At 38.0% G+C, this 26176-nt stretch overlaps 2 protein-coding genes across 2 annotated transcripts in view; one reads left to right on the forward strand and one right to left on the reverse strand.

The window, feature by feature from the left end:
• Window positions 1-231: 231 nt before the first annotated feature.
• On the reverse strand, window positions 232-8579 carry LOC149079698 (uncharacterized). Its single transcript, XM_089239980.1, has 2 exons — window positions 8479-8579; window positions 232-1545 (listed from the first exon to the last, which is right to left on the reverse strand). Exon 2 carries the CDS (start codon window positions 1519-1521, stop codon window positions 289-291), a length of 1233 nt encoding a protein of 410 aa, XP_089096106.1. The 5' UTR covers window positions 1522-1545; window positions 8479-8579; the 3' UTR covers window positions 232-288.
• Window positions 8580-8870: 291 nt separating this feature from the next.
• gry (trafficking protein particle complex subunit 11 gry) overlaps window positions 8871-26176 on the forward strand; it is a 35061-nt gene continuing 17755 nt past the window's right edge. Inside the window, exons 1-13 of the mRNA XM_089240306.1 lie at window positions 8871-8949; window positions 10851-11077; window positions 13600-13769; window positions 15571-15641; window positions 16662-16776; window positions 17401-17500; window positions 17684-17757; window positions 20164-20260; window positions 21615-21748; window positions 23448-23589; window positions 24163-24253; window positions 25387-25469; window positions 25624-25702. Coding sequence (XP_089096432.1) covers window positions 10874-11077; window positions 13600-13769; window positions 15571-15641; window positions 16662-16776; window positions 17401-17500; window positions 17684-17757; window positions 20164-20260; window positions 21615-21748; window positions 23448-23589; window positions 24163-24253; window positions 25387-25469; window positions 25624-25702 — 1360 coding nt within the window. The 5' untranslated portion in view covers window positions 8871-8949; window positions 10851-10873. The remainder of the gene's footprint in view (window positions 8950-10850; window positions 11078-13599; window positions 13770-15570; window positions 15642-16661; window positions 16777-17400; window positions 17501-17683; window positions 17758-20163; window positions 20261-21614; window positions 21749-23447; window positions 23590-24162; window positions 24254-25386; window positions 25470-25623; window positions 25703-26176) is intronic.

A 26176-nucleotide genomic window follows, 5' to 3' on the forward strand; every position in this document is an offset into this window, starting at 1 on the left:
GTGCAACGCACGACCCCCTGCAGCGGTTCCAATCCGCTCGCGGGTACACAAACTTCCTTTGTGTTCGTTGAAAAAACCGATTCCAGGTGGGTTCAGTAAAACAGCTCAAGAATCGAACAACCATTTCCGAATGCTTTCATTGCAAAATCCGATAGCTAGTGTATACGGGCCTTTAAGTTGGGAACGACTGATTTGAAACCAAACAGTAACAGTGCCCTCTCCCGAGAGATTAAGAAAAAAAACCATAGGTTTTTATTATTTCGAAATACAGCCACAATATTATTCACTTCATTCGTCCATCATCGCTTGACATTCTCTCATCTCTTTTCTGATTCCTTTGGCCCTTCGCGGAGCCAAGCTCTGGAACTTCCTCGCATTGCCGACGGGCACCCAATCGCCGCCGTCGTTTCTGATGAAAAGCTCGCCCCTCCCGTCATCCATGTAACACGATTGTTCGGTGTATCCGTCGCGCGAGCAACCCCGATAATCCGGGTCGACGTCCATCTTGTAATACAGCCTCGCCGGATAGCCGGTCGCCCTCCTGATCGCCCTCGCGGCATCCCTGACGTCGCCGACCTGGTTGAAGTCCGCGGTGTAGCACTTGATAACCCCGGTGTCCGGGTCGCCGGAAGCGAATCGCCTCTGCCTTCGCAGGGAGGCCCTCGTCGAGCACGAAATCCGGATGATGACGCCGCGTCCGCCGGACTGCTTCGTGAGCTGCACGACCTTGGCCCAGGCCTCGTCCAGCTCCGTGAGGCCGCCGCCGTCGTCCGACTCTTCGGCGGCGTCCTGGAAGAGCATCCACTTGCCGACGTGCAGCTTGTTGTCCGGTGCCTTGATGTACCCGGAATCGAGGTAGTCCTTGTAGGTTACCCTCGAAGGGACCAGTTCGACTTCGGAAGGGACGCTACCGTTTCCCGAGTTGATCATCCTGGATTCTTCTTCCATCTGCTTCACGCGTTCCGGATTGATTTCATCCAGTCTTTGGGCGTCCCCGACGTCGAACCAATTGTCACCGTACCTTTTGGTGAAGAGTTTGTTTTTTTCGTCAAACTTGTACAGGGATATGTCCACTTTACCCTGGGACGACAGCTTCTTCAGCTTCGAGTCTATTTCCGCCTTGTAGTAGAGGACTTCGGAATGGTTCGTCGCGGTCCTGACTTCGAGGGCGACTCGCTTCACGTCGGCAATGTTCTTGAAGTCCCCGGTGTAACATCCGATGAAACCCTTCTTCCGATTGTGTGCGCTGCTGGTCGAAGTGGAGGCGGACCCTGTTCCAGCGGCAGAGCATATGATTCTGATGATCCTGTTCGTCCTCCGTTCCAGTAGCGGCACGATTCTTGCCCAAGCCCTGTCCAGTTCTGTCAGACCAGAGGCGTCCGTGGCGACTTCGTCGAGAAATAACAGCCATTTCCCGACCGAAAGCTCGTCGGATGGTTGTTTCAAATATCCGGAGTCCAGCTTGCCCGTAGACACGACTTGAGAGGGGATCTGGTCGATGTCACTAACCGTGGAAGCCATTTTAAGCCGGAATGGGAAAATGCTCTGTAATGGATAAAAATAGAAACATGAATTTTTAAGGTGCTATAAAAACTCACTTTTTTTTGCGCTAGTCAAGTTAGTGTGTACCCTGATTATGGCCTCTACGCAAGGCTTACTTACTAACCGAAACGGCACGCATTTCGGCTCCCCGTGTAATGAAGGAGGAGCAGTTAAAGATCAAATCGGGCTCCCGGCTCAACAGACCCACCCAGGGGCGTAGCCAGAAATTTCGTTCGGGGGGGGGGGGGGACCAAAGTGACAGAACAATGGATTTGGCCATCTTTTTCCTTTTTTCGGTCATTTTCTCACATTTCGGGGGGGGACCAGACCCCCAAGTACCCCCCCCCCCCTGGCTACGCCCTTGGACCCACCTGCTGTACGGTACAACGTATGGGAATTAATGGCGTATATACTGAGGAGCTGGCGAGCTAAAAAAGCCCAGGGTGACAAATTACAGGAATGAGTGTCCAAGAAAATTAGTATAACGGAAGAAGGGCGGCAAAATTTTGTATAGTTCACATGGCAAGCATGTGAGTGACCTACAGAGCAAAGGACTAAGCGAGTGGCTAAAAAAAAAATGACCAAAAAAAAATTTACCAAGCTAGTGTGCAAGCATGTGAGTGACAAAAAGAGTTACTTAGAGAGTGGAGTGGAGGGCGGCAAATTTGAGGAATGAGTAGTTCAGAAAATTAGGCTAGAATGGGAGAAGGGCGGCAAAACTACAAATCTCCCCAGACTATAGTTCAGCAGATATTGTGCATTCATAAACGAATCACTTCATAGCATAAATAGGCACACACATCAATATTTACAGCACGTCGCGACGCCCCTTGGAGCCGCGACGCACACTTAGATTAAACACTTAGCTCAAAGATCGCCAAAAAATGCCAAACGTGAACAAAACCCCGTAATCAAGATGGAAGTCTGAAAAATTGCCGAATGGCGGGACATGAAGGCGGCGGGATTCATAGGCGGCTATGGATTTGAAGGTCTGAGGGTGGTGGGGTACGATGGTGTCAATGCTGCTGGGAACACAGCTGCTTATTTTCGGGGGTAGTTTTAGTAGTTTCCTCGGGAGGGAATGATTAAATAGGCGAGGACGCACGGAAGACAAATCCGAGTTGAAAAAAAAAAAAAACCCGTAACAGGGACTCGAGCCATCCCTATAGGTAGGGTGAAAAAACGATCTGATTCACAAAGAACCCGTCCTTGATAAACAACATGATACCAGAAAATTGTGTTGTTGGTGTTCTGTTAATGGACCGACAAACTCAGAGGATTGTTAGTAGGCATCAAGGGGAACAAAAACTGCAATGGCGTCGCAAACCACGCTGAGAGGGTGAAAATCGCGAAAAACGCGCGCAGGTTTCGACGTCACGCAGGGACGACAAAAAGCACAATAATAACTACAAAAAGATTTATTTGATTAATTATTAAAAGAGTTGTTGGAAGTGGCGGCCGCTGACGTCATTGCGCAGTCTACAACGACGTAAAAACGATTCCCGGGCGCGATTCCAGACCGCCGTGTGCTGCACATCGATATTCAGCTGCAACCGCTCGTATATTTGTCGACGGGGAATCGGCAAACCGGTTCAGCACGGTTTCTTCCATTTCAAGAGTGCGTACATTGCGCAGTCTCACGGCATCTCGCCGTTCTGGGCGGAAGGTCCACGTCTTCCGTAGTAGTCGATCGATCGTGACGAAGGTTTGCATGGTGCGGAAAACGCCCCATCGGATATTGATGTTGGTACATCCGATGTGCTAAGCGCCCATTGCTATCTGCTCGACCGTAAATCAGATGCATGTGAAGTGTAAGGTCATACAGATACTCATTGAAACAGACAACTAACTGCTACACGTACTTACTATCACAATTGCGCTAATTTACGTCGTCCGCAGCGCGTGATCCTACCCCTTCGCGACGCTGCTTACGTCAGATGCGTGGTGAGCGAACCCACGAACGCATTCAGCGATCAACTGACATCCACCTTTCGTCTTCTCTGGACTCAGAGCTTGCATGCGTTCTTCGCGATTTCCACCCTCTCAACGTGGTTTGCGACACCATGTTCCGTTACAATTTTTGTTCCTCTCGATGCTACCAACGACCCTCTGAGTTTGCCGATTCATTAACAGCCCTGTATAATGAGTTGAAACAATCAGCTCTATTTGGCAAGAATCGGATAGATATTTGGTTCTTGTTTTATTCTAATTTCGTCACAATAAACTGTCTAATTATGCCCCCCCCCACATTCAATGAGGGGGTGACAGGAGCTCTGGGGGGGGGGGCAGCGGGATGAATCCAATCCAGTTGCTCCGCGATATCCTGCGTGAGGAACGCCAAAGATCTCGGCACAGAGGCCCAGCTCCAAGATGTCGCCAGGCCTGGATCAAGAGAAGGAAACGATAGCCAGGGTCTGTTCCTCATACGTTCGGGCCCTGGGCAAATATGAACTTTTGGGACCTCTTATAGAGCGCACATGCGTGTAACTACAATTCTATAGAACCCCCAGTAGTCTTCTTTGAGGTAGAAGCGAATGCAGGGGAAGGGGGGCACATGTACAAAATAATACATAATCTGGGCCTAAGATGTAAAATGCAGCCAATTTCGGGTCCCTGGGAACGTGCTCTCCCTCCACTTGTGGCACTAAGCCCGCCTGCTCCCTAAACCAGGGCATTCGGTATCCCCCCCCCCCCACTCCCGAATTGTCAGAAAATGACCAATATATATGGAATAACATGATTTGAAGTCCTCAAGAACCCAATAAGGGAAAATAATGGGCTTGCACCGTAAAATTAGGGTCATCTTAAGAGCATCATGTCCTCCTGAAAACCAGGCTAAGTGATTTTTCTGAGTTCCCCCCCCCCCCTACTGAGGATAGAAATACCCCCCCCCCCACCCACTAGTTTAATGCTTACTCTTGAAAATGCTACCCTGATATCATTTTCACGAGCTTCTCCCCCCCCCCCCCCGAGCCATGCTCGAGTGAGCCCATGCATTAAGACCGCAAATACGTAAACCTCCACCTTCATCATGGCCCTCGAGCTGGTAGTGAAAAAACAGGAACCAAGGCTGGGCCGCAACTAGATCCGGGGCATATCGGCATTTTGGCGCCCACGCCATGTTGAAAAAGCAGTTAAAGGAAGGTTAAGAATTCGGTGTCCCCTTTTGGTCCAGCGCCAGGGTCACTAGGTCCGCCTGCTCCCCCTCCCGAATTCATGTGGAATAACATGATTTCAAGTCTAATTGCTCTATCACTTTGGTCCTCTCCCCCGAGAGAAATTTCTGGCTACTGCTTCGATCGCCCTGGATGTGTGGCAACTTTTTTTTCCTTCATACCAGTGGCATCGGACAGTGCCGTCCCAACTCATGGGTCTACCCGGGCTCGGCTTGGGAAGGGGGCACAAAAATGTGATCTAGTTGAAATTTTCGAGAATTTACCATTATCAGGAAAATCACTTGGTCCGGGGGCCAATGATGCTCTTTACACGGTCTTGGTGTTGGAGCCGGGGGGTGCTCGAGCACCCACGATAATTTAGAGTACGGGTCCGAGCACCCGCTGAATTGATTCAGAAATCGAAATTTCCTATATAAAAACCAAGACGAGCACCCACAAGTTCCAAACATTTCCAACGCCCCCACTTTCGCCCCCTGCAAGGGTGGAGCTGACAGGGCTCCAGTCGTTCTGAATTTTTATTAAATATTATTGTTCTTTCCAAGATTTTGACTTTTCATTAGCTCTAAATTTTCTTTCATTATGGAGTTATTTTTAATTTCGGAATTAATTTTGGGATTCATTAATTTAGGAATTCATTATTGGATTCATTAATTTAGGAATTCATTATTGGATTCATTAATTTAGGAATTCATTATTGGATTCATTAATTTAGGAATTCAGTATGGGATTCATTAGTTTCGGAATTCATTATGAAATTCATTCATTTCAGGATTTTCATTGATACACCGAATTTTCACTAATTTTGTGATTGCTTCCAAATTTTATAAATTGTCATTAATTCTGAATTTCAATTAATTTTTATGCATCCATAATTTTCATTAGTTTTTAGAGAAAAAAATCCACTTTTATTTTTCTAATAGCCTACGAAATTAAATCCCATTAAATTTCTGAATTCGGCGTTAATTTCGAATATTCATTAATTATGATATTTTATCGATCGATAGAGGAATAATTTTTCACTAAATCTGAAATTAAGTTATTAATTTCACTAATTCTGGTGTTTCATTAATCTAGTCGTTTTCCATTAAACATTAATTTCCAGCAGTTATGGAATTATTTATTAATTTTTAATTGTGATCAATCCTTTCATTTGTTTCAACTTTTCACAAATTCCAAATTTTCATTCATTATGGGATTAATATCGGAAATTAATTTCGGAAAAATTCCATCAATTCCGCTAATTTCGGAATATTCATTCATTCCAATTTCTGTTAATTATATAATCTTTAATTTCATTAATTGTGATTCATTCTAAATGTTGAATTTTCTTAAATTCTATATTTTCATTAATTTTCATAAACCCTGAATTTTCATTAAAATTTTTATCCCTCCTAAATTTACGTTAATGTTTATGTATTTTCAATTTCGATTAATTTATGTAAATAGTTTTCATTAATTTATGTAAATTCATTATTTATGTTACTTTAAGGAATAATTTATCAGAAAAATCTGAATTTTCAATAGTTTTTAATTATTCATTAATTTCGAATTGCCATCAATGCTGATTTTTTATTTCATTGTGGTCACGTTTTTACATACGGTATTTTAATATATTTTTCAGCGCATTCCTGTACTTTATATTTTAATTAATGTTATGTCTTCATTAATGTAAACTTTAATGACCAATATATAATATCCAGGCTCCGGGAACCTCCCAAATCCCAAGGTTGTAGGCCCCGAAATCGTTTCCTTTTGAAAACGCGCGTGCACTTGAAATACGTGCATCCCCACGCTACGTGTCTGGCGTGTTGACGTCGTCGCACTCGGGTCCCGCCCACCCGCGAACGCTGCACGCGACTCAATTTGCGCTTATAGCTTTATTACAGAATGAATTTTGTTGGAATAACGCTTGTGTACCTAATAGTCTGGATGCGTATCTGTAGCGCCGTGCGTGGAGATCGGAGATGCGTGGGAAATCGCCACTTGTCACGCGGCACAAAAAAGTATTCCTAGAAATAGGTAATAATTAATAGTACATAATTACGCTACGCGTTTGTTTTCCTAGCTTGGAACATCAGCTCAGGGCGGCTGTCGTCTGCATGCTCCGGTTTGAACGGAAGGGAAAGAAAACAAAAATGAAGAAGAGAGATGAGCGAAACGCGCGGCGCATTTGACTCTAGAAACAGTTGGACCAATCACGCCCGACGTAAAACTGAATAATATAACAATTCAAGAACAGTGTCCCCTTAACGCACGGCCCAGGGGCCCTCAAGCGAAGAAGGGGCCTCAAAATTAAATCTGGTTGACATTTCCGAGAACTCACCAGATAGGGCCTCGCAAAAATCACTTGACCCGGCGGCCTATGATGGTCTTGTGACGGCCCTGTTCAAGAATAAGACATTCCTTGAAAAAATATGGGGGGAAAAAACCAAGCCACATTTTCCCTCCACATTTAAATATCAAGTCGCTTGGAACGCCTTATTCAGGACCCCTATAGGCATGGCTTTCACAAGGGTAGGGTTTCAGCCCTGGAGGCGATTCTCTTCATGTTTTGGTTTTTTACGCAAAGGGACAAGTGAAATTTCTAGCCTGGAGGCGGGGGGCATAGGCGGTGATAGACTTGGAAGTCTAGGGAGGGGGGGGGCCACGATGATGTCAATTCATATATACATTAGATGTGTCGACTCCACCTTTGACGTTGGGGGGGGGGGGCAATGCCCCCCACGCCCCCCCCCCGTATCTCCGCCCATGGGGGAAGCCAGTGCCGTCTAAACGCATGGGGCCTACCTGGGCACCTCTTGAGAACAGGGGCCTCACAAAAATGCAATCTGGTTGAACTTTTGAAGAATTTGCCAGGTAGGACCTCAGAAAAACCTCTTGGCCTGGGGCCCAATGGGCGGAGATACGGGGGGGGCGAGGGGGGCATTGCCCCCCCCCCCAGCGTCAAAGGTGGAGTCGACTGATCCAATGTATATATGAGCTAACATCATCATCATCGTGTCCCCCAGCAATAATGACCTTGCCCCCCCCCAGACTTCCAAGTCAATCTCCGCCTATGGGCCCCATGATGCTCTTGAGACGGCCATGGGGGAAGCGCCAAATGTCCCAGCTAAGATGTCCTGCTCTATAATTTGGGGGGGGGCCCCCCCCACAAGGGGTGGGCTGACAAGGCTCCAGCCCTGGGACAGTGTCGTCTAAAGGCACGGCCCGGGGGCCTTAAGAGAAAAGGGGGCCTCACAAAAATGGGATCTGGTTGAGATTTTCGAAAATTTGCCTGGCAGGGCCTCAGAAAAATCATTTGGCCCGGGACGATTTTCATAGTTTTTCTTTGCTTTTCACGCTATAAATTCATCATAAAGGGGCCCGTGAGAGATCCCAGCCCCTAGGCTGGAATCTTTTACGGGCCCCCCGACCAGACTTTCATGGGGCCCCCTTTATGATAAATTTATAGCGTGAAGAAACAAAAAAATGATTAAAATTCTCCCGGGCCCCAGGGCTGGAGCCTTGTCAGCCCACCCCTTGTGGGGCCATGGAAGCATGCCACTACGCTGGGATCTTTTGAGGGCTGAAAAATTTCACCCCATATAGCGAATTCAGTGTGGGGGAAAAAACAAAAGAATCTTCCCCGGGGATCCACGTGCTTGACGTCATCCCCAAACGTTTTGGGGGGGGGGTCTGCATGTCTTTTATGCAATTGAAATTCTTAAACTTGTTAACATAAAAAAACAAGAGAAATGAGTACGGTGCATTGTTTACTAACCTTTCGAAAAATTGACCTTATTTTCTTGAAGGAAGAAAAACATACGTGCTTGCATCCACAGGGACAACAAAAACCAAAAACAAAATTATAACAAACTGTAAAGCTTGATCTGGTGCTGCCATCTACTAGACACATGTGTAACTTTATACGGGGAAAAAGGAAATTGAATTGCATAGTTGTAGTTAAAAATATATATATTTATGAGTTTAAAAATAATTTCAATCTTTGACTTCAATGAAAAATAAAAATCCAAGTAGAATTCGCGTAAAATAAGGGAAAAACCGGGATACGCCACAAAATCGGGACAGCCAAAAATACAAAAAATACGGGACGTATGGTCATTATACTTAAGTAGTCAAATCAAGTCGTAGTCTTCGAAATCGAATCGCAGTCATCGCCGTCCAGAACAGGCTCTAAAGTTTGTTTACGTTACGAGTTCCGCCCTAGCCGGAGAAACAAATTTCATGCCCAGTAAGTAGGAAAATTACACTGTATGAATTCAATACTTTATAGATTAAAGTTTTATGATTTATATAAATTGACGATAGAAAAACACAATGGGTTGTTTGTGATAATTGATGATTTTTATCATTGATGATGTTCATCAATGATTATTGTGATGATGTTCCATCAATGATTAACCTATGTTGAAATATATTATTTGGATTAACCAATGGTAAAGCCGGGTTTTCCTAGGAGCAGGCTTTCTCCTGCGCGTCCATCGTGGAAACTGTGATTGGTCAAAAACCCGAATTTCAAGTTTTTAACCAATCAGCGTTTTCACGCTGCACAGAGCGCAAAAGTTTTTCTCCTAGGAAAACCCGGCTTGACTGGAGAGCGCAACGCGGCTCACGATAGCTCTTTAAGTCGGGCGTGATTGGAGGACTGCTTCTGGAGGAGACAAATGCGTCGTGTGCCGCGCGTTTTGCCGATGTTCTCTTCACTCTTGTGTTTTCTTTCCCTTCCCTTCAAACCGGACGACAGAGTAGCTGATGCCATGGCCGTATACTACAATATAGCCGTCCTGATCTGATGCGCCATACACTAGGAAAACACAAATGCGTAGCGTGATTATGTAATATGTTTCTGCCGACGCGAAATTATACTATTCGGTTCACGCGGCGCAAAACACGTATTTTTAAGAAAACCCGGCTTTAACCAATATTTTTATGTTGTATACTAGGTGTGCACAGCCGAAAAGCGGCTAAAATGTGGTCCGCCAAGAGATTCCATTCGGCACTGCAAAGAGTGTTCCGGTGGTAAACTATCAATCCACGCAACACGATAAAAGCCCAAGCTGATCACATTTCCTTCATTAAAATATTGGAAATCGTGATATCGCCATAAGCTAAAAAAAATTGTGGAAGGGAAGTTAAGGTGTCAACCACAGCTAATAAAGTTGTCACAGGTATCTCAACTTGCCTTAGACAACATTTCTGGCGGTATTTGGCCAATAAAAATTTTTAAGGTAAGTAAAGTTGCCAATTACAGCCAAAAAAAATTGTCAAAGGCAAGTGAAGTTATCAGTTTAAGCTAAAAGGCAAGTAAAGTGCCCTAATACAGCCAAAAAAAAAAGTGTTAAAGGCATTTAAAAATTACCTTTCGCAACTTTTCCTGCTGCCGAATGCAGTCAAGAAAGTTGTCAGAGGCAACATAACTTGCCTCTGACAACTTTTCTGGTGGTATTTGGCAAAAAAGAAAATTCAATGGCAAGTAAAGTTGCCAATTTCAACTGAAAAAATGGTTAAAGGCATCAATTTATGTCATGAAAGCAATCTTAATTCTTCATTTAAAAAATTAGAGTGAGCCTCGTTGGAAACAAAGGAGAAAACGGGACATTTTATTAAAAAAATAAAAAAATGGGATGATTAAAATTATAAGCATATTCTGTAAAACACAGGTCAAATGATCACCCTACATATAGGCCTATATAAAAGTTTCTCGCCCATGAGCAGAAGAATTTCAGCATATTTGTCCCGCAGACAGAAAAGGTTGTGCACCACTGTTGTATGCAGTAAAATTCCACTGTATGGAACCTAGCTTACAAAGAATCCTTGGATTACAACAAACAGGAACTTTTTTACTTTGTCCCATATGTGCTCTTAATTGATCGGAATAACAAACATAATTTTTGTTCTCTTGGAGTTCGTTGTAACAAGATTAAACAGTATGTATTGATAGAAAAGCAACTGTAGTTACTATAACTTTCATCAGGAGAAACCATGTGTAAAAAATACAAATTCTCAAAGAAAGAATCTTTGATGCTTTCGTTATCAGTTGCATTGAAGACTGATTTCTAGTCTGGTAGTAATTTTATATGCATAAAAATTAGCTTTGCACTTGAAAATAAGCTTTTTCTTCTCTATTTAAAGTTTATTCCAGGTACTGAAGGAAAATGGTGCTCTTGGAGGTTGGTGATCTTCCCATTGAACTCACGTCCAGTCCTTTGGCATACGTATCATTGATTGGTCTCAACATAATCAGTAATCCAGTTCACAAAGCAATATGGGAGTCATTTACGATCAATAGGAATGATAGACCCCCTCTTTATTTGAGATTATTGCCAGAAGGATATGAATTCCCGAAGGCTAAACAAAAAGTAAGTTTGTATTTTCTTTTCCGGTTTTAAGATCCTGTACATACATTTGGTCTTAATGAATTGGGTCATGATAAACCTCCAGATGTAACAAACATAGTTTTGGTCCCATTGGATGTTTACAGGGAGTCCGGTAACCTGGGTGGATAATATTTGCCTAAGAGAGCAAGATACTTGCCTAAAGTACCATATTCGTCCTTGACAGAAACTTTCCTGATGCTGAGACACAACATAAACAGTGACAACATAACCACACACACACAGGAAAAAATTTCTACTGCAGGGAGTACCACATTGAGGGGTTAGCGCACCAACCTCTCGGTAAGTATAGAAAACTGATAGATTTTGAAGGCTGCCATTCAAAATCTGCAATAAATCGTAGATTCCCAGTTTAATTAGCCCTTGTGTACAGAATGGGCCAATTTTCGGTTCCCCTCCTTGAAACCTCATCTGACTCTGTGGTCATCTTTACTGAGATCCAATGATTTTTTTCCTTGATTCATTGAATAAAGATACAGTGAGCAGAGCGTAATACAATCACATTAGAATTAAAAGTTTTTGATAACAACAAACCTATTAATAACTATATCAGAAAGAAACCAGGTAACACAATGTTTTGGGCAGTAAACGGGACAGCCCCATTTTATTTACACTAGGAAACGTTAACTGGCTGGGTAATGTTGAACTGTGCTGCTGCATTCCACAGACTCAGTTTTTTTTCATTATAATGTTCTTGAACACAATTTTTTCTCTTATAAGCTGAGATCATACTTATTCATTTATTTTTTTTGATTCAACTATTGTGAGAAGTCAAAAAAAATTTATTCAACGTGAATCACATAGGTGCCAATGCTTCAGATTTTTTTCAGCCTTATTAAAATTTCCTGTCAAAAATGAGGTTCTTCCGGCTTCTTCGTATCATTATAAAGAAAAATCCCTGATTATCCTCAAACTGCGCCATATTAAAATGGAACCCCCCCCCCCCCTCCAAAAAAAAATCCTTTCGTCCTTGTAATTCTAGGTTGACCATGTTTCCTCAAGAAAAAAAATATTTTATTATGATTTCCAATACAATAGAGATCACTAATTGTTGCCAAATACGATGCCATAAGTGAGCAAAGTTGCCAATTATTGGTAAATTAGCAAAAAATTACTGATGGCAGGATAGGAAGCTACTGCAAATCACAGTGGTTTTGAAATAAATTCTTTCACACATGACTGATAGTTGAGATAAAAATTAATATTGATATTCATAATTATCATAAAATAGTTTATATGCTGGTGAAATAATTTTAATCCCGATTTTAGTATAGGATAAAAATGTAAGTGTTGAAAATGGGTAAAACATGGGACATCTTTATAACAAAAAAAAAGTTTGAATAGTCTAAATTACAGTAAAATGTAAAATATTCCAAACAAACCGGTTATATGCAGTCTCCCAAAAAATACCCAATTTTCTCATTTATTTGTATGACACATTTTGTTTGGCAGCGAAATATTTAGTCATATGACAAAATATTTTTTGTCGATGATTTTTTGTCAGGAAATTTGCACCAATGAGATTGCAGAACTTTCCTAATGTGCAGCATGATCCATAGATCCCCTTAAGAAAGTCTATTGGCAGAAAACTGATTTGGCAAGCTGTCTATTGTAAAAGCAATTAAATATACATACATGAATCATAGTGGCTATTACAGCCGAGTGGTCATAGTGTCGGATGCATCATGAAGATCCAGGTTTGAACCCCACCATCGCCACAGTGGTGGTGGGCTGAAGTTGGTTTTCTGTGGTTTCCAACTTCGAGACTCAAATGTGGGCCAATCTGCTCATTAAAAAATCTCGCAGCAGAGGGCAAAAACATACTTTTCAATCATTAAACTTCATGCATTTAGTTATAAAAATTGATGGCAGATGGCAGCAGTGCACAGAACAAACATTACACAGAAACAAACTTCATGGAAGATTCTCTCTCTCTCTCTCAGTACACTTACACACACATTCCAACATGTACCAATTCGTTAGAAGTTTCACAAAGAAATGTGGAAGAGGTGCATGTGTGGTTTAGTAGTAGTGGCTATTACAGTCCAATTGGGACGATGTGAACTACGTATGGAAATGTTTCTCTCAACAAGGGAAGGAAGATGCACCCTGGTCTTCTAAATAGTCATTCAGATTGAGGGAGGGGGGTCTGGTTCAACCTTATTCTCAAAAGGGGGGAAAAATTGATAACTTTAACCAAAATCCTGACAACTATTAACAAAACTTTTCATCTGTTATGATATAGGTCTGTTTAGTACTTTGCAAAAGTGAAAGCAATAGCATAATTATGACATTATTTGTGATTCCTATATGTGGTGTCTACTGTGGTATTTTCATCTCATTTGTTAAATATGGGTTTGATTGGATTTGTATTTAATGATGTTGATCAGGATTTTAATCTTAATTGGTCGTTGTGATGTATTCAATATCTAATAAAAGCTTTCGAGCGTTGTAACATTTGATAAGATGTTTTGTTCTTTTTCCAGCGTACTTCGTATGAATGGTACGTTCCTAAGGGAATTCTGAAGACGAATTGGATGACCAAGCATCTGACAGAGATACCTGCATTAGCGGTGCAGTTCATAGATTTAGATTGGGACAGTCCTTCCTGGATGGAGAGGCGGACAGAATGTGCTACTAAATTAGAAAGCTTGAGGTATAAACAGTTTTTTTTATAAAAAAAATATATCTTCTAATAAATTGTAGTTAGCATAGATGTTTACCATATTTTTTCAGACTTTTTTATGTATAACTTTTAAAACTATACCCAGAAGGCTTGTGACATTTACACAGATGCAGTGCGTATGTATATATTTTTTATTTCAAAAAACATAATCTCTAAGAAATTGATCATAAGCATCATTATACAAATATACAAATACAAATACAACGCCACAACAGGCAAATTGCCCAACGAGGTGGCTGACTTAAGAACATCATGGATCCCTGAGCCCCTACCTACTACTGCTACACCACACATGCACCCCCCCCCCCCGGAACCCCCCAACGAATCGGTACATGCGGGAATGTGCGTGTAGTGCAACCTGACGTAAAGTTTTTTGTTTCTGTGTAATGCTTGTTATGTGTAGTGCTGTCATCTGCCCCCAGTTTTACTAACTATGAGTGAAGTGTTATGATTGAATGATTTATCGTTGTAGGACTGTTGCTCTCTGTGGCGAGACTTTTTAACGGGGAGATCGGCTCGCATTTGCGCCTTGAAGTTGGGAACCACAGAAAACCAACTTCAGCCGACCACCACTGTGGGGTTCGAACCCGGATCCTCGCATCACGAGTCCGGCATTATAACCACTCGACCACCACAGCGGCAAATTATATGCTAGTCAAATACCAACTAACAATAGCATATCAATTACAGGAAAAGTTTGTTATAATGAGTATGGCTTGTTGCAAGAATCACGAATTCCACAGAGGAATGTGTACGAGGTGCATGTTCGTTTATGTTGCTGTAGTAAGAATCTTGTTATAACGAGTGATTTGCCAGTGATCATCAAATAGCTAATGTTAAAGATACAAAAAATATATTTGGTTGTAGCGAGTTGAAAATTAGGAGGCATTCGCTATAAAATCAAAAGAATTCCAAAAAATACTAGTTTTTTCCCTCTTTCTTCAGGAAGTGAACATGATGACTCATTGCATCATGACTGCATGATGACTGCATGATGCATCATTGCAGATGCTCCTTGTAAAAATTACTCGGAGGTACTTCAAACAAAGCATGGGCACCGGAAAGTCAAATTTTTTAACCCGCTTCTTATTTTTGGGCTTTCCCCATATATGCATGGGTTATGTGATGATTTTATTCAACTCTCCTGTAGTGGCTAAAAGATCATGTGACACCAGAACTTGCAGTTTAAAAGTCATTTCCGATTGACTGCAAAAGTTTTGCTAAAAGAACTTTCAGATTAGCAGGAAAATGGTGATGAGTTCACACAGCCATGGAAGTGAGCAGTGATATATAATGATTCAGAATTTTAATTGTGCAGTTGGTCAACTGAATCAGTTTGATAATACGAAATTCTATGCAAAAATGTTTTAGGGAGTTGAGTTTTAGAGTCCTGCATTTTTTAACATGTGGTTAGACCAAAAATAAATTTCATGACTAGAGTTCTGTTTATTTGGTAATATCAGAATGAAACAACTTAATTCTGAAAGATGTTTTAATACAGACAAAGCTGCAATTTTCTACCATTTTGTAACCTGACATAGCAAGAAATGGAGATTCACTTATAATGAGAAGTCTGTTATAACAACAATTTTTCTCTTGATTATGAACTGGCATTATAATAGACTGATACTGTACTTAGAATTTATTCTATCCTTGTCATAATTATCTTGGGCATTAGCAGATGTGATTTCATAATGAATTTATGAATTGAAACATTTTAGAATTTTGCTGTATGTTATTTAATCAATGTCCATTTCTTGAAATCATTCAGGGCAAGTCTGCAAGGACGAAGTACAAGAGTTGCTCTAGTATTGATTCAGAAAAGAGCTACACTACCTGGCAGTAAGTATAATATTACTTTAAATAAAAAATGTACTTTTTCTTTAAATGGCTTTATTTCTACTTTTAAACATTCTCGCTCGAATCTGATTGAATGTACAGGGAATCATGTTATGAGGTACAGATTTTTTTAGAAATTGTTTCAAGTTTTCTTCAAACTGGAAAATTATTATTCATGAGATACCCTTAACATGTTGCAAGAGTCACTAAAGCAGTTGTGGTATGTATCTGCATGTGAGGTCTCCTTTTTTGAGCATTTTTGCCATCCATGCATTAAAGTTGCAAGCCTTTATACAGGGTACATATGTAGCAGGGCATATGACATTTACTGTCAAACCGTTGATCCTAGAGACATACTTCCAATTAAAAAAATATCCAAATAATGTGTAATACTCAGATATGGCATTCATGTTGCAAAGGGTTGTATAGTTATTAAAATAAAGAAAAATTACTTTTTATACTGTCCCAGTGTGCCCAAAAAGTTGTTGCCCTGTCTCTCCTGATGCTAACTTCAAAAATTCCACATTTCTAAAGTGTGATGTTTGCAGAGAGATTTTGAAAATAAGGGAAGAAAGTTGGGGAAATACAGCTTTAAAAGTGGGTAAAACGGTTTTCCATTTGGATTCCATAAACCTTTCAGAAATTCTAATTGGAAGTATGCCTCTAGAATCAATGGTTTGCCAGTAAAATGGCATATGCCCAATTGCCTATGCACCCTGTATGTATGTATTTCTGCAAATTTTTTTTTAAATCAAATCCACATGTATTAAACAATTAGATATAATTGGGTAGTCAAATTTTTTTCTTTTTGTCCTTTCCTGTATGTGTAACACCCTTGATGCTGCCTGCAGACACAAATTCTTTATAAAAACCAACTGGTTTTTGTATGCCTGATTAACTCTCGAAAGTTTGACTAAGACTTTTTTGAACACTCTGTATAAATATGTAATTTATAAATTTGTTTTTGTTGTCACCCCATTTTTTAAAAATTAATATTCTTTTATAACTTTTTTTACTTTGCAGCAGATGATCAGATTGCCTCAGAAAGAGCTGCATTTTTATGTAGTTCATGTGATCTTTCGGCTAAAACACTATTTGTCTTACCTCATTCAGACCACCTGTTTGAATATACCTTGAGGTAAAGTCACTTAAAAACATTTCATTCGGGATAGTTATCTATCATGTACAGTCAAATCCTGTTATAAAGAACTTCACAAGACCGGAGAAATCACTTGGTTGTAATTAAATTCCGTTACAAAGGAATTCCAGGTTTTTGCATTGTTCCTATGCGAACTTATCTGGGAGATTAGAAAAGTGTTTGTTAAAACAGGATTCGACTGTATATTTTGTTGAAATTTTGACAATAATCATTGTCATATACAGTAAAACCCCTGTTTTACGGCCACATAATAATTACCGTTTTTTAAATTTCTTCATTAACAACCCCTTCATTAAGAGGCTTCCCCCTTTTTTATGAATGAATTTTTTTGTTCAGCCAGTGTCCGCAAAACAGAGTTTTACTGTATTAAAAAAAATACAATACAATTGTTTCTATATAAATATAGAAAAAAGTTTGTCACTTGGTTCACATTTTCATTTACTGTACATTGGAAATTATTTCTCTGTAATGAAGTTTTTGATAGGTCAAAGGGGCTTTGCTGTATGAAGAGTAATTATTTTTCGAAGATTTTAGAAAACCAGTCAAATTTTCATGCTCTTTAAAATTTTATAAATTTTTAAAGTTTTCTTTTTTTCTTATTAGGCTTCAAAATGCATTCTGGGAGCTTTCTCAGACTTATTATCATCATGAAAGTCGTCGCATAAAAAATCATCGGGAGCATTTGAATAAGACTACCCATCAGGTATGTATGTACATCTTTAAAAATTCATATAAATCTCGATTTTGTGTAGCAATTCCATTGATAATTTTATGCATTATTCCAAACACTTAAATTTATGCCATGATGGGGGGGGGGGAATACTTTAATTTTTGATGCTTTCTATAATAAAATTTAAAATTTTAATTTTAGTTTTTTTCATTTTAGCTTTTATTTGTCCGTCATCAATTCAAAATCGCATTCCTCTCTGAGTTAAAGCAGGAGGCAGGAACTGCTCTGAAGTAAGAATCTTAATAAAGAATTTTATTACTGCTGTGTGTATATAACTTACCATATTATGTCTTAACTTTTTTTGTGATTTCAACAGTGGCGGGTCGTGGTAGGATATTTTTGGGGGTGGGGGCACAGATTTCCAAAAGTATACTGCCATCTATCGGTGATGATATGCAGTCAAATACATATACTATTTACAATTAGTAAAGTATTGCACTGCATTGAAAACTTTTATTTTTGTTTTCAAATTATTTTTCACATTATCTGTATATCTATGCAAAACTAATAATGCTCTATCAATGCAACATGTCCATAAATAGTTTGTGCAGTGAGCCTAATCGATATCTTAACAATGCTGTAAATCATCATTTATGTTTAGCAGTTGACATCGCCTAGTGATTTTCGCGCATTGTGAAAATTCATACTTTTCTTCCAATATCAGGGGTCTGCACCCAGCCAAAATTTGGGCCCATTTTCCAGACCGTTCACAAAATTCCGGATCTAAAAAACTGACCCTTTACAAAATTCTGGACCTGAAAAATGATCCTTTCACAAAATAAAAATTAGTGAAACCATGAATTTGGAGTTTCATTTCTTTTGTGATAGATTAGCTTCACTTCTCCCAAAATTGATGATCCTTCTTACAAAAATAAGAAAATTTTTTGCAAAAACAGGACCCTACAAAAAAAAGTCTGGACAGACTCCTGTATATTATACTCTTAATTTAAAAGGTGTATAAATTTTTATGATAAAGTTATAAAATATTTATATTTTTTATTCAAATACTGTATATTCTCATTTAAAAGATACAACAAATTTAAAATATAGAAAGTAAATGGCAGAATCAGTATCTGTGGTGTGTTTTCAGTACGGCCAAAACAAGCATTATAACCTGTGCTAACTATCTCCCTTCTCTCATATTTCTACTCATATGGCACACGACGGAAAGCGCCTAAAGAGGAAAGAAGAAAACAGAGCTCTCTACATGGAAAGCGCTGCTGAACCTTGACCATATGACCCATATTTTATGGGATTTTTTTTTTATCAATGCTTCCAAAAATATTTATTTTCTAATTTATCAAATTCATTAAAAAAAAAAGAAAAAAAAAAGAAAGAAATTCAATGTTATTATGTTGGTATCAAATCCATTTGAAGAATTAAATTAATGACTTATAATTGCAGGTGCACTCCTACATATCTTCTTCACGAGCCGCCCCTAGATTTCGAACAACTCTGAAAGCTGGAAACCATCGTATTTTTATTCTAAAGCAAATACAAAGGCCACAACAGGGAAAAATCCACACTAGGGGGCTGAAAAGAGGTGCCCATAAAAAACATGCATGTCGAATATAACTTAAATACAGCAACCTAAAATAAAAGAAATTATCACACAAAACAAAAAAAAAAACCCCAACAAATACACACTAAAAGAAAACTAATGCAAAAAAATGATAATGATAAAAAATACACTGCCATAGAAACTTATGGTTGTCTTATCTAAGTATGGATTGCTTCTCGATTTACCCCAGTATGTTTATCGTATTTCTTTTTTTGAACGTGTCAATCGTGTTAAAAATTCATGACCCCATAGAGTAAGCTATTCCATTTATTCACACCTCTATTAGAGAAAAATTCCCTGCAGCACTTTAACCTGGAATTGTCCCTTACCTTAGAGCAGTAGATTGACAGGGTATAAATAACATGTTCCATCCTATCCATACCAGTTGAAAAATTTAAACACATCAAGCATATCCCCTTGCACTCTTCGAGTGTAAACATATTCAAAAATCAGATCTTTTTTTATTGCTCAAGCCTTGTGTATCAACAAGAATGCACGTAGCTCTTCTCTGCACCCCTTTGACCAATTCCATATCTCTTTGTAGGTATGGTCTCCAAAACCGTACTAAAATAATTCAAGACAAATCTTGAATTATTTAAAAATATTTTACTGTCATTTCTATCATCAACCAGGATTTGTACGTGTATTATGCTCTTCCAGTTCGGATTTTTCTAAAAAATGTCTTTCTTATGAACTTTTATAATATGCAAAGATAATAGCTGAATGGTTAATATCTAGTTTTGAAAGTTGTGCACTGACAACAACAACTAATACGTGAAGGCGTAGGCTTATGTTCATGCACACCACTTGTATTGGAAATGTAGTATCCAGAACATGAAAACAAATTTTTGTCTATTTCATTTAGCTTTAAAATAAATCACTGTTGACTAGACTCGCATAAAGTGAAGTGAAGACAACAAACTGGTTGGTTATTTTGTATAATTCATGTTAAAGAATGTGGGAGAATTTTTTGGTGTAATTGCTTCATACATATAGGAAAAAAAAATCATTTTTCAGTGTTTTTGTTGGATATGTTTGTGTACATGCTTGCCAAAAGATAATTTTTTCTTCTCAGAAATTATAAACAAGCCTATGCTAATTTGATGGAAGTTAGAGCAGCTGATGCTAATATGCTTGAAATAAAGACCATTGCTGGTTTCATCAATTATAAAGTGAGTGTTGAGAAATTTCAATTATACTTTTTCTTTAAACATGAAATAGCTCAAAAATCTTTATTTGATGGCTGAATAGTCTACTTAATAAAAAACTTGCATCTCTTTGTTATGCATACATATAAAATAAAGATCTGAGGAGGGTATCTGACTATCCAATACTACTACAGTCGAATCCTGTTTTAACGAATGCTGTCGTAGCGAAAATCTCATTTTAACAAACACTTTTCTAATCCCCCATATAAGTTTACATAAAAACAATGCAAAAAACCTGGAATTACTTTATAACAACATCCACAGTATAATAGGGTCATTTCACAGCATTTTAGCATTTATTCGTAAAAATGCTTCAAAATCTGGTTTGAAGCACATTTTCATCTTATCAGCTCTCTCATATATGAAATACATTTTGCGTTATTAGGAACAAACTAGAAAAATTAATGAATTTTTGTTTCATGCACTGTTAACACTAGAAAGGCCAGACTACGTTATTCCTATAAGGGCTCCCGGCAGTCATATTTTAACTGCTGTTTCTTTTCAACACAATATATTTAATCACACTAAATTTTTAAAATAAAAAGCAAGCATTAACCTATGTGGTCAATTAATTTCAAAGAAATTTACTTTTTCTTAAGCATACAGGGTGTCTATAAAATTTCTTTCCAACTTTAAATATGAAAATCTAGAGGACAACTGTTGACAAGATTTTCCATGAAAAAAATATAGATAAACATTACACCCACATCCCAACGTACATTGCTTCATTTTCATGACATGTGTCTTTTTGTATGCGTATCAAAGTCTTTTATATTCAGACTATTTAGTTGTTTCCATGCACACTGTGGATAACATATAATCTCATGTCAATATGAATTTACATTATTGGGGAAAAATACTAGAGCGCTTATTATAATTCTTTTCTACAATTTATAAAGAGAATACACTTTCTCTTTATAAATTGTATTGTATTGTATATAAAAAATACATTTTCGTCTTTTTCATCAGTGTTATCTGATTCAGACCAGTCACTTCTGGTTCTCTTCAGTGTAGGCCAATCCCTTGGGAGGTAATGTGCTTATATCTCTCATGGGACAGAGCCTGGGTCATGTCCGGCACTACAGTCACTTCTGGAATCACCATTTTCTCCTTCGGAGGGATATAGCAAAAAGTCATGATCTGCATTGTCAGAGTTTCCATCATAAATCTCCTCAGCCATAGATTCAATGTCCCAAATATCATTTAGTATTGATAATATATCATTTTTGTTCCTCTCCTAAGAGGAGAGGAAAAACTTTGCTTTTAGCTTGATATATATATGTGTGTGTTTTAATATTTCTTTGTTTTTTATTTATAGATGTGCCGTCTTTCATTCTTTAGTGGAGCTCCTTTAGATGCCATTGCTCAGTTCCGCAAGCACATAGATATATTCAAGAGCAAAATTGGACCTCAGAATCTTGCGTTTGAGCACAGCACTTGGATGTCAAAGCAGTTAGTGATTTTTTTAAAATGCATTTAATCATTTGGCATATCATTATTACATAACTGTTATCTTTAAACATAGTGAGAGTTTCTATATACATTGGAACTTTTTGGAAAAAACTCATTGGAACAATTTTGATTCAATTAATGAGCGATGATTTGCATTATGAGAAAAAATTTTGCACTTTGTTTACTTATTGTCGAGTTATCACAACTGAGCTGATGGTTTTTCACTTTTGTCCACACACGTACTGTGGAATTGTAGGTAATATTCTCTCCTATACAGTCTTCTCCAGTCAGCATGCCTTACTCGAAAAAAGAAAAAACCCATGTATATATGCTTGACTAGTTACAATACGAAACTAGATGTCAGATTGTAACCATGCGTATGAGCGCTTGGAGCTTTTTGTTATTATTTTTTTTAATATGAATTCTGATTGGCCAGGAGGTGATTGTAGACAAACTGATGGACCTCCATTGCCTTCAACAGCAAGATATTATGGAGGGGGGGGGGGTACCTTTTCTGAGGAAGAGAAAAGTGCCTCACTTCAAATAAGATGAGAGAAATGTGTAAAATGTGGGAATTCTGTAGAACAGAACCAATCAACTAAAGCTGTAGCAGTGTACAAGAAATGAATCTGTCCAAGAAAAATGCAAATTCCCCCATACTTGAGAAATCCTAAACAGGAGGCTAAAGCAAGTGTCATTAGATACGCTATTTTTCAAAGTTGGACAAAGAGAATAAGTTTTCAGAAAAAAAAGTGGGTCCCTAAGTCGTCCAAAACACTATTCCTCCTCTCTCTCGTCGTTTAGAGTAAGTTACTTTGTAAACCTTATTGTATTGCATGTTTATTTATAGCGTTATTATATCATATATATTTTATTGTATTATTTATTATATTATTATTGTGTTGTATTATTCAATGAAGCCATTTTTATTAGTCACTGTATTATTTGTGAATGAATTTGCATTTTTGAGAATGAGTAATCGTGGAACAAATTTATGCGAACTTCTAGTATTTCCTACGGGGAAGTTTGATTCAAATAATGAGCAACTCGTGTAATGAGCACATTGGTGGAACGAATTAAGCTTGTTATATATAACCGAAGTTCCACTGTATATGATGAGGAAAGTGGTAATTTTTATATGGAATCAGCTTCTGCATTTCTGTATCAGATATTTACAGATTATTCGTAAATTTTGGAGATATTCTCATGAAAACTGAAAATGTTATTGAAGTATTATTGGCTTTTTTATTGTGTTTATTTTCATTCACTTTGAGTCATTATAAACAATTTACCATTATGAACCCTGTTTGCATGGACAAGATCATGGGAACAAAGCTTGTTCGTTTCTTGAAATGGGATGTGCTTGATAACTTTTTTCCCCGCTCATTGGGGGAAAAGAGGGAAAAATAATTGCGTTCTGTTTTTTTTTGCTAAATTATACTTTTCATGGTGAATAGAACAGAACTGTTAAAAAATGTCAGACATTTTGGTGCAGTGTAAACAGGTTTTTTAGTAAAAATTCCAAACACTGGTAAAATGCTGCCCTTTTTTTTTCTCATGTTAATGGGTGTGGCTATAGCATTTACTCTCAGTGAAATCACAAATCATAATAAAAGTGATTCTGTACCAAGTACATGCTGTTGTTATTTTTTTAAATTACATCTGCAAGGGATCTTAAAAAAGTTAATGTAATTTATAGGTTTAGTCATTTTGGTGATCTCTTCGAGGAAGCTGTACAGCAAGGCTTGAATGCAATACAGACTCAGCACCCTGGATTTTACTATCAACAAGCTGCAAATCATGCTGTTACCAGAAAGACTTTGTGTCATAAGTTATGCAAAGTATGTCTAAAAAAAAAATAAGCCGAATATAGCTGTCATCAAAATCAAAAGGTTGTAGGGTTAGAGCTGTGGTCCAGAGGAATTATTATTTCTAAATATTTGAAAAAATATGCAGGGAATATCTTCGGTAGGGAAAAGAGCAGGCTTCTTCTTGACTGTCTAGAGTTGCCACATTAGAGCTGCATTTAGGCTGCAGTTGGGCTGGGGACCAATCACCAGTGATAGTGTGGCTTTACTTTCAGTCAAGTTTTATAGAGTACAGCTCGGTGCTAAGCTTGGCTGAAATATAGATGAAAGGTTTGGAAATGATAATTTCTCTGAAGCATGGTTCTCTAGTTCAGAATTTTCCAACCCTAAGTTTTAATTTCTTTCATTTAGTTTCTTTAACACATACATTTCGTTGTTTTGCTTTGTCTTTATTTCATTTTCTTCTGTGATATAAAAGGGTATTTTCTTTAAAAAATTATTTAAAAAAAGATTAGCACAAAATATCATGCAGCTAGATTAATGTTTCTGTTTTTCAACTCCTTCATTCAATTTTTTGTTGTATCATATCTCGTTTTTTTTTCCTAGCCGTCAGCTGAAACCCCTAATCTTGAAATTTTGGCTGGAGTTGATAGTCTTGAATTCTATGGGCAACGCCCTTGGAGGCCATGCTCTCAAAGTAAATGAATTCATAGTTCATCTTATATCTTATACAAAGTAAACAAATTGCAATGATCAGGTATTTGTTTTAAGGCATAGTCTTGCTGATAAAAAAAAATACATATGTTTCTATCGCTATAAAAAAAGGTGCTTTGTATATATATCAAACTGGAAACACTAATATGATGTTTTTGAATGCTGTTTTCATTAGGCAATATTTCTCTTTCCTGCTGTTTGAATTTATCAAAATATTCCTTCTTCCCATGAATAAAGTATTCTATTTTCTGATTATCATTAATATATAATTCATTCATCACAAATAAGTTGCGTAATGGGATGTATAGAATGAATATAACTTAAGTTCATCTGTTCAGAGCTGTCTTTACCTGTAATTATCTACCAGATGGGAAAAAAATTAAGAGTAAATAGAAAAAAACCCCAAATATTTCCAACATTCATCACCACTAGAGGGTATTTTCCCCACACAAATTATAATGTATATCTAATTTCTTGCAGGCATGTAACCAAACTGCTCAAGCTTCATGAGTGGGCGTCTAAACATTTCCAGAACCATTTCCATTCTTGTATATTCACTGAAAAATTTGATGTTGAGTTTACAGGAACTTACTTTACTGCTGAAACTCTTTCAAGAACACTATGAAAATCATGCAGAAGTTTTGTTTTTTACTGGGTTTCCAAAATTCTCTCCTGTACTTTCAGTATGACAGTCTAAAAGTTTCATTTTTTTTTATGGGTAGTTAAAGCTGTAGACAACGTGCCAACTTTAATTACAAACATCCTGTACATTTCTTTCTTGTCTAGACTTTTCAGATAAGTTGGAATAAGTCATACGAAGCAGCTCCAAAGCAGAATGTTTAGCTCTGTTCTGCGACGAGCCCTCAGCTGACTGGAAATGTTTTGCAGTAAAAATCCCCATACATATAATAGTGTTTTTTGAACTTTTTCTTAAATTTTTTTCAAATTGTTTTACAATAGCGATAATTGTTCTGCGACGTATGTCGCAGATATCGGCACATTCTGCTTTTGGGCAAAGCGGAAAAACATTATAAATGGGATTTGAATGTGTATGTTTTATACTTAGTAGGCTTATTAATTACTAAGCTGTCAATAAAACTTTCTCCCTCCTCAAAGGTTTAGAGCCTCCAGATCCTCAGCTAGAGCATGAAGGCACATTGGCTTTGCAGTATAAGGAACTGCAAGAAACTAATCATTCGGTAATGTGGAACCGTAATTTCTACTAATTTAGATAGAAATAAATATGTATGTAGAATATTTTTTAAAATCTTTTTCAGTGGATATTAGAGATGCCAACTTGAATGATTACCATGTTTATAATTTATGTCCTCTTCTCCCTTATTTTTATTATAGATGACGATCATACCATTGCTGAGTAGTGCTGTAGCTCAGTTCAAGAAATATAAATGTCCACGAATGAAGAGACAGCTAAGTATGGTTCTTCAAATTATATTTGGAAACAATAATGTCTTGATTAGAATCATATCCATATATATTTCCCTCAGTATCTGATGCACTTAAATTATATTGTAAAAACAGAACATAATTAGAAATTCAACAAATTTTAAAAAAACATGAGAAAAATATTTTTTAGGCATGAATATGTACCGAGAACATTGAGAAATGATCATTTTTCAAAGGATAAAAAACATGAACTATGGAGAAATCACATCATATTCATTCATCACAACATGCTATTATCATCAATGGCCTTTACATCCTCTAAGCAAGAAGTGAACGTTCTTGTAATAGAAATGCAGGAGGATCCCAAATATCTGCATCTCAATTAACCAAGTTTTAGGTTATCTGAGGTACTTTTCATGAATTCATTTTAAAAATTAGATGCAGTAAAATAATGTGGAAAACACCTAGTGTTGAGAAAAACTCGTTCAGAGAATGCTGCAGG

The sequence above is a fragment of the Pholcus phalangioides genome, unplaced genomic scaffold (genome assembly GCF_987345545.1).
Source record: "Pholcus phalangioides strain wild (caught in Gottingen) unplaced genomic scaffold, Ppha-v1.0 ptg000012l_1, whole genome shotgun sequence".
NCBI lineage: Eukaryota > Metazoa > Arthropoda > Arachnida > Araneae > Pholcidae > Pholcus > Pholcus phalangioides.

Bases quoted from the DNA above. Each gene is read 5' to 3' on its own strand.
- LOC149079698 (XM_089239980.1), bottom strand. From the start codon at position 1,521: ATGGCTTCCACGGTTAGTGACATCGACCAGATCCCCTCTCAAGTCGTG.